Source organism: Dasypus novemcinctus, chromosome 18, assembly GCF_030445035.2.
Source record: "Dasypus novemcinctus isolate mDasNov1 chromosome 18, mDasNov1.1.hap2, whole genome shotgun sequence".
In the NCBI taxonomy this organism is placed as follows: Eukaryota; Metazoa; Chordata; class Mammalia; order Cingulata; family Dasypodidae; genus Dasypus; species Dasypus novemcinctus.
The window spans coordinates 59,432,977-59,441,740 of record NC_080690.1 but is presented as its reverse complement, the minus strand read 5'-3'; the positions used below and the strand labels follow the sequence as shown (position 1 = coordinate 59,441,740).

Here is an 8,764-nt window from a genome sequence, read left to right as displayed (position 1 = left end):
CTGGCCTCGATGTTTCTTTCTGTGGGCACTCAGGGAAGCAACCGGAGGGAGAGAACGAGCTTCTGGGTCTTGAGAGGAGAATGGGAGTGAAGGGTAGAGAGGGGAGACCCCAGGGTCTGGGGGTCCTCACAGCTCTTCTCCCTGGGCACCCAGCCAGGCAGGGTCCCTTCCTCTCTGCCCGTCACCTAGGCCCTGAGCCCCGGGAGTGTGGGAGGAAGGTTGATTTCAGATACCCCCAGCCCCGCCCCTTCCCCCCACCGGCTCAGCTTCCTCTCTCTGCAAAGAGCACTTTCACTTCCTGATACTCAGGCTTCTCCGAGAACAGGTAGGGGCACCCCAGGGACCCACACATCTGCCTCTCACCCCCCACTACTTCCCCGTAGCATGGGGCAGCTGCCCCCTCCACACCTGCTCAGCACCACCCATCTCCTCTCAGACCCAGGGGGCCCTGTGAGCAGTTGCCGGCCCTCCCCCACCTCCTCCTCTTGGCCCTCCCCCGCCTGGGGCACCTGCCTACTGCCCTATCCTTTCCTAGTACCCGGGCCCTGGCGATGAGCTGATCTGTTTAACTGACTATTCTCCACCTCCTACCCCCACCCCAAGCAAGAGTGAGAGCGAGGGGCCTGGCCTACCCATCACCTTCACCCAGGGCTCCAGCACCTAATTCAGGGCCTGTAGTCAGTGAATGTGTGTGTGGGTGGGTGGGTGGATGGATGGGTGGGTGGGTGGGTGGGTAGATGGATACTCTCTTCTAGAACCCAGATTTCCAGGTCCTGGGACTGCTACAGGGAAAACGTTAAAAAATGCCCACCGCAAAGTGATATAACCCACTTTAGGACTCTCCCTGGTTAAGAGTTGGGATTGGATGGATGAATAGATGGACAGAGGGATGGATGTTTGATAAAGAAAAAAACAAAGTGTAAATGTCTGGATCTAGGTGGTGGGCAGATGGTGTGCCCTGCCAAATTCTTTCAGCTTTTCTGTAGGTATGAAAATTTTTGTAACAAAATACTGGGGGGAAAAGATTCAAGGAGCCCTCCATGGTCTGGGAAGGGAGGCAGCGAGGATGCCCACGGAGTGCTTGTGGTGGGCTGAGCACCTTTCCAGGCCCCGGGACTTGGCAGGAGTTGTTATTCAGCTAGTACCGTCGGACGGCTAAAATCTCAAAATATTTCCCTACAACACAGTAAATAGCTGTTGTTTTGAGGACCTCCCTCCCTAAGACACCCTGGCCTTCCTCCTGGGATGCCAGATCTCTCCACTAAGCAACAACGAAAGAATTAACACCTGGTATAGAAAGGGGCCTCTGGCTCCATTTGGATTGGTCAGGGTCTCTGCCGCATTGACTGTAAACATTTGCGCTCATACCTGGGCTGGAGCAGCCTCGAGGAAGCCATCCTCCTCCCCACCCAAGACCAGACATGGCTGGCTGGCCTCCCACAGCCTGAGGATGGCGCAGCCGGAGGACACGGCCGCTGCAGCCCCCACCAGTGGGGAGAGGTGAGGGTTTCTGGGGCTGGGGTCTCCATCTCCTACCCTGGGATCCAGAAACACCTTCCACCAATGTCCCACCCCCAGGACCTTGAACCCCAGTCCCTGACCCTTCACCCCTGGGCTGCCCCTTCCTGTACCTTTGACCCCTCCTCAGTGTCCAACTGCCCACCTCTGACCCCGGACCTCCTGGCTCTTGCCCATCCAGGCTGGCCCCATCGCAGGTGAATGGAGCAGGCGAGACGCCCCTGGGGGTCCTCAGGACCTCAGAGCCACTCCACCGCCTACAGAGAACTTGGGGTGTGTGGCAGATCCCAGAGTTGGAGGTCCAGGATGCAGAGGTCCTTCTGGAACGGTGGCCACCGGGGGTGAGTCCTCACAGTGGGCCCCTGCTCTGACCGTTCCTGGGACACCCTGTCTCAGTCAGGGCTGTTGGTTGCTAGAGACAAATCCTGTGCAAACCAGAAAAACCAAAATGGCTACTGTATTCGTCAGCCAAAGGGGTGCTGATGCAAAGTACCAGAAATCTGTTGACTTTTATAATGGGGATTTATTTGGGGTAATAGCTTACAGTCACACGGCCCTGAAGAGTCCAACTCAAGGTTGCTTTCTTACCGAAGTCATTGCCCCATGTTGAAGCAAGATGGTCGCTGATCTCTGCCAGGGGTCAGCCTCGCCCTCTGCGTGTCCTCGCTCTCAGCTGCAGGCTGGCATAGGCCTTGTCTCAGGGCTTCCTCTCTCTCCTGGCTTTGTTTCTTTCTGGACTTTATAGATCAGTCTCAGCTCTCTTCCCAAGGTCAGTGGCAAACTATCAGATGCATGCTTCATCTCTCCCCAGGACTTTAGCTGTTTGAGCCTTCTCCTTTCTGTCCCATGGCAGGATCAAAATGACAAAGTTGTCTCCTCTGTGTGTCTTCTGGAGTCAGTGTCCATTTGTATTGGCCCACCAAGGGAGCAGGGACTCAACCTGAGTCATGCCTTACTGACACGGTTGAATCAAAGCCCTAATCTTAACAGGAAATTTAATCAAGGGCCCCTCAACTGAATCCAATATTATCAAAAAGTTGTCACACCCGGAAGATTCAATTAAATTACAAACACATTCTTTCTCCTTTTGGGATTCATAAAATAATCTCAAACTGCCACAGCTACTTATCAATTCAAATGACTGAAAACCCCAGAAGTAAAACTAGCTGCAAGAGTGCCTGGCTCCTGATTTTCAAATGACTTAGACATTTCTCTTTGTCCTATTTCTTGGCTTTGCTTTCACCTGCAAGAATTTGGTATCAGGAAAGCTTTAGGCTGCAAGTAACAAACAAGTAGCTCAAACATGCAGGCATTTATATTTCCAACATAACCAGAAAAGCAGCTGCTGGCCTCTAGTTCAGCAGTGGAGTGACATCGAGGCCAATTTCTCTGCAGTTCCCTGGGCCTTCCCTCATGCGTGCACAGTGGCTGTCCCTGGCCCATGTGTTCTTTCTTGGCCAGAAGAAGAGCAGAAAGGAGACAACAGCTGCGCATATTTCTTTTATCAGGAAAAGCAAAACCTTCATAACTGAATCAGAATATAAGGGTGGGGCTCAGGTTTTTTTTTTTAGAATTACAACTATTTATTTTATTATTTTATTTTATTTACTCTGTATTTTATTTTAATTTTTTGGAGATACTGGAGCTTGAACCCAGGACCTCATACATGGGAAGCAGGCACTCAACCACTGAGCTCCATTTGCTCCCAGCAATGATTTTTAAAAGCTCACCTGGGAGTTATAATAGACAACTAGAGGTATAAACCACTGCTGACTTATCCACCACCTCTGGTTAGGTGCATTTTTTTTTTAAGTAGTTTTCCCCCCAGGTCGCTCCCTCATCTGTCTGTCTGTTGTTTCTCCTCACTGTTTGTGCTTGTTCTCTCCTCTTCTTCTTTAGGAGGCACAGGAACTGAACCTGGGACCTCCCATGTGGGAAGCAGGCACCCAACTGCTTGAACCACATCAGCTCCCTGTTCATTGTATCTGCTTGTTGTCTGCTCATTGTGTCTTGTTACTTGTGTCCACTCATGTCTACTTATCTTCTTTAGGAGGCACTGGGAACTGAACCCAGGACCTCCTGTGTGGGAGGCCAGTGTACAACTGCTTGGGCCACATCTGCTCCCTGGCTAGGTGCATTAACACTGCAAACAAAGCCAGGGTCCTGCCAGGAAAAGGGGGATAGATTTGGATGAGGTAACTGAGTGTCTCCCCCAGCTTCCTCCTCAGGCAGGCTCTCCTTGTGGTGGCAAAGAGGATGTCCCCAGCTCAGGGCTGCATCCCACCAGTTTAGCAATCCCAATCGGAAAACAGGCCTCTTTCTAAGGAGTTCCAGCAAATCCCCATGGAAGATATTCATTGGCTGAGCTGGGTTCACATGCCTGTCCTTAAGCCAATCACCGTGATCAGAGTTTCATTGACTAGGTCAGTGTATGGATCCACCCCCGGGACTTGGGGAGTCAGTTCCACCTACATGAATGGAGAGTAGGGAGGGGGCTTTCCTAAAGGAAATTTTGGGGATGAAGTCCAAAAAAAGGAAATGGATGTGAGGCGGGCAGAAGTAACAGCCTCCTGTACACATCCTCTTTAAGCTGACCTTTGCCTCTACCCCACCCCACCTAGAGTTTCCTGATCACAGGGCATGGCCCCAGCCAGGACCTCGTGTTGAGGACAGGACCTTTACCAGGGGAAGTCAACACCTACAAGATCCAGAAGTTTCCCGAAGGTGAGGAGCCTACCCCCAAGTTTCCAGTCCAAACTAAGTTTCTTCGTTTGTCACTAAGAATTGTCAGCTTTACTTCCCAAAATATCTTCTGAATCTTCCCAATCCTCTCCACCTGCATCACCCTCGTCTGAGCTACCAGCACCTCTTGCCCAGATTCCTGCAGCAGCCTCCTTCCCCTGCTCCCTCTCTTTCTCCCTCAGTCCATTCTGAGCACAGCAGCCAGGGTGGTGTTTTCAAACATCAATCAGATGTTACACCCTTGCCCCAAACCCTGCAAAAGGTTTGCAACCTTCTTAGATAAAAATGTAAACTTTTCACTATAGTCAATAAGGGGCTGCGTGCTCTAGCCCCTGCATCCACCCCTTTGCATCATGCACCTTGAACTTGCTACGTGTGTTCCAGAAAGCTCATCCTTGAGCAGTTGGTTTTGTTTCCATCCTTTAAGCTTCTGCTGAAAAGTAACCCTTCTTAACCACCACAGCTAAGAGAGCCCCTGGCCACTTAAAAAAAATTTTTTTAAACTTTTTAATATTATTTTTAAATTTGTCCTCTTCCTCCTCCTCCGCCTCCGCCTCCTCCTCCTCTTCTTCTTGTCTCTTTTGATCGCTCCATTTCATTCATTACACTCAAGACAATATGCACTTATCTTTATTTACATATTAATTTTCAGCCTCCTGCCACCCTAAGGTAAGCTACAAGAAGGCAATGAACTTGTCTGCCTTTTGACAGTTTAGACCCAGAAATGAATAAATATTCATCTGACAAATGAATCCTATTTGGGGGTGAAAATACTAGAGTAAAGAGGAAAAAAAGGGGACTCCAAGTGGCAGAAACCTCCCTGTTTGGAAGGTCCCCGGGGAACGCAGGAATGTGGAAAGGTCCCAGGGGAGAGGAGGTGGGGCTCTTCACCTTTTCTTCTTCCTCACTCCCCACCCCGCACCCAGGTGTCTCTCTGGAATCCTCTAACCTCTGCATGCGCGACCTGCCCCATCTCCTGGCCTTCCTGGCAGCCAGCAGGTAAGGTCACTCTCAGAGGGGCCAAGTGGGAAGCTTCCCTAAGACACCCCATCTACACTGTGCTTCCCCCCATCTCTCTTCAGAGATGTCTTGCCCAGAACGCTGCTCTTACCTCCTCCCACTCTGGGGCCTGAGGACCAACACGCAGGTAAGGCACGTTTTCCTGGGGAGGGAGAGGCCAACTTTCCAGCCTCCTTGGTCCAGGGGGATGGGACCTGGGGACCAAATTTGTGGGTTTGAGGGAGGATAGGGCTGGAGGGTGGAGGGAGCTGGGGGCTTGGACTTTGGGGTCTCTGAGGGATGAGGGGATGGAGGTGCAGGCTTCTGGTCCTAGGGGAGGAGGTCCCTGGGTCTGAGAAAGGAAGGGGCTGGGGACTGGCTGCTGGACTCCAGGGTCCTGAGTGAGGAGGGGGCAGGGGCAAGCCTCAGGGCCTCCAGTAATGAAGCTGGGAGCTAAGTCTCCTGGTGTCCTGAAGGAGACAGGGCTCGTCCCTCGGACACCTGGGACACCCCTTCACTTCTGGTGGCCCCCAGGTCCTCCACAGATGGGCAGGGCCCAGCTCCACGCCTCAGGGAGGGCCCTCTCCGTGGTGAACCAGCTCTACCTGGAGACCCACAGAGGGGAGGAGATGGAGCAGACGTTCCCAGAGACGACACCAGAGACGGAGACTGGCCAGGGCCAGTGTCCAGGTGAGCGCGGCCCTGGGGCCGGGAGGGACCGTGAGCTGCCGTCGCCGTCCTGTGGGACCAAACCCTCTCCCCACGCTGCAGCCCCTAGGAACCGCGCCCCTCACCGCGTCTCCTGGGTCCAAGGCCTGCTCAGCACGGAAGTGCCCTGTCCTGAGCCAGCTCTACCCAACCTGGTGGAGGAGGAAGAGGAGGACGAAGAGGAGGAGGATCTGGAGGACAACGACTACCAAGATGAAGACGAGGGACCTGACGATGCGCTCACCCTTCACGTTCGGGCTCTGGTCAGGGCCCGGAGAAGCTACGTGGCCCGGCAGTTCCGGGGCCTCCGGGCGCGCCTCACCTCAGACTCCGGGGGCCCTCACAGGCCTGGGGACCCGGCCACGGAGCTGCTGCAGGATGTGCGGCACCTGCTCACCGACCTTCAGGACTACTTGGCAAATGACCCCGATGTCCGGGCTCTCTTTGGGAGCAGAGGGCCTGGGGTCCCCCAGAAGGAGGAGGATCTTGGTAATGGAGGGGACTGGGAGGGACTTAGGTCACTCGAGCACCCAGGGGTCCAGGTTTGCCGCCTCTTGTATGAGTTCGCCTCTCTCCGTGGGCCGAGCTCTGCTCCCCCTTCCCCTCCCACGCGCTTCCTTCCACCGCCTGCATCTTGATCTCGCGTGTCCTCAGCCCCTTCTCTCCCTTTGGGTGGCCAGAGGCTAGGGTGCGGTGGCGGTCTGCAGGGAGGCCCCTCCCTCACCCGCGCCCATCTGCCCCCGCAGGCGCCGCAGTGGAGGTAGCCCTGTGCCGGGCTGTGCTGGCGCCCCTGAAGCCCGCCCTGTGGATGCGACTCCGCACCCTCCGCGCCCCGGAGCTGCGGCTGCTGCAGCAGCGGCAAAAAGCGCTGCGGGAGGAGGCGGGGCCCGCGGGCGCGCCGGGGGCGGGGCCTGAGGGGCAGGGCCCCGCCCCCGCCCTGCGGAAGCGCATCCACGCGCGCCTCGCCCACCTCCACGCCGCTTGCGCCCCCCGCCGCAAGGTGGCGCTGCTGCTGGCCATGTGCCGTGACGTCTACGCGGGCCTGGCGGGAGGCGACAACCGAGGTAGTAAAGAGGGGTCGGCGTCTACGCGGACCTAGACTGGCTCGAGGGTTGGGGCGGCGTCCGCTTGGCCAAGAGGTGCCCGCGCGCACGAGGGGAGAAGGCGGCGTGCCCCAGTGGGAGGTGTCGGCGCAGGCGTGGGGGTCGCACGCACGGGGGGCGGCTGCGCGGCCGCCCACCCCCGGGCCTGCCCTCCCGCCTCCCCAGAGCCGCTGGGGGCCGACGCTTTCCTGCCGGCGCTGACGGAGGAACTGATCTGGAGTCCAGACATTGAGGAAACGCAGCTGGACGTGGAGTTTCTTATGGAGCTCTTGGATCCCGACGAGCTGCGGGGAGAGGGTGAGCCTCCTCTGCGCACCCCACCGCCAGGAGACCGGGACCCAACAGGGGGCCCCAAAGAGCCTCCGCCGGCAGCTGGAGGGAAGGTGGGCCGACTGCTGGGGGACTTCCGGGCTCCGCTGACTGCCCCTTCTGGTCCCCAGCCGGGTACTACCTGACCACGTGGTTTGGGGCGCTGTACCACATTGCCCACTACGAGCCCGAGGCGGGCCGCGCGCCCCAGGAGCTCAGCTCCCAGGCCCGCGCCTCCCTGCGCCAGTGGCAGCGCAGGCGGACACTGCACCGACAGGACCCCGCCGAAGCCCAGGTGACCGCCGGCCGGGGTCGCGGGCAGAGGGGAGGGAGTGACCTGCTGCCCTTCTGACCCAGCTCTGCCTCTCCCCGCAGGCCGACCTGCCCTTTGAGGAGCAGTGGGCAGTGCAGGCTGTGCCTGCGGATAGCTGACTGTTGGGGGACCTCGAGTCCTTCTGCTCCTCAAGCAAGATGGGGGAGGCCCCTGGGACAGCACCGACTTCTGACCCTTGAGTTTAGGGGCAGTCCTGGTGTCCCAGGAAAAGGAAACGGCCCACTGCCCGCCCTTTGCACTGGCTGTTCCTGGTTCCTGGAATGCCCTTCTAATTCCACAGGGCTCCTTCCCTTCCCTCCTTCAGCTCTTCATGCAGCTCCCACCTGCTCAGTGAGGCCCTCCCTGTCCACCCAGTCTAAAGCTGCAGCCCCTCTCGCTTGGCCTGCCCCATGGTAGGAGAATAATGGCAACGTTCTCATCCCCGGAACCTTAAATAAATGTTACCTTCCAGGGTAAAAGGCACTTTGCAGACGTGGGAAGGTGAAGAACCTTGAGATGGGAGATTAAGTCTGTATTGTCTGGATGGACCCAATGTAATCCCAAAGGTCCTTGAAAGAGGGAGGCATGAGGGTCAGAGGCAGAGAGGGTGATGTGAGGATGGACGCAGAGGTGGAGTGGTGGGGCCAGGAGCCAAGGAATACAGGCGGTCTCCAAAAGCTGGAAAAGGCAAGGAAAGGAATCTCCCGGGACCTCCCCCAGCGCCTCTGGGAGGACTATGGCATTTGATTTTAGCCCCTTGAGACCCATTTCCTACTTCTGATCTCCAGAGCTGCAAGATAATAAATTGTGTTGTTTGAAGTCACTGAATTTGTGGTAATTTGTTATGGCAGCTATAAGAAAGGAAATCCTCCTTTACCTAGATTTTTTTTTTCCATAGATTTACCATCTCCTAACATACCATGTAATATATTTGTTTATGTAAATTGTCCATGTTGGTCTCCCTGCCCTTTGGACAGCACTGTCCAATAGAAATATATTGTGAACGAAAAATGTAATTTAAATTTTTCTAGAGGGGGACTTCCGGCAAGATGGTGGCTGAGTGAGCTTGCCC

The 8,764-nt window shown here is 55.8% G+C and overlaps 1 protein-coding gene across 2 annotated transcripts; it reads left to right on the top strand.

Moving 5' to 3' along the window:
- The first annotated feature begins 122 nt into the window (after positions 1–122).
- RINL (Ras and Rab interactor like) lies at positions 123–8,515 on the top strand. 2 transcript variants are annotated; one of them, XM_004481435.5, is made up of 12 exons: positions 123–325; positions 1,383–1,500; positions 1,700–1,859; positions 4,140–4,242; positions 5,187–5,259; positions 5,343–5,407; positions 5,794–5,949; positions 6,031–6,456; positions 6,714–7,031; positions 7,236–7,367; positions 7,511–7,674; positions 7,755–8,515. In XM_004481435.5, the coding sequence occupies exons 2-12, from the start codon at positions 1,451–1,453 to the stop codon at positions 7,809–7,811; spliced, it is 1,704 nt and encodes a 567-aa protein (XP_004481492.2). In that variant the 5' UTR covers positions 123–325; positions 1,383–1,450; the 3' UTR covers positions 7,812–8,515. The 2 variants fall into 2 exon arrangements, with proteins under 2 accessions (XP_004481492.2, XP_058136195.1); XM_058280212.2 differs by having other exon boundaries at positions 123–705; positions 738–1,500.
- Positions 8,516–8,764: the final 249 nt, after the last annotated feature.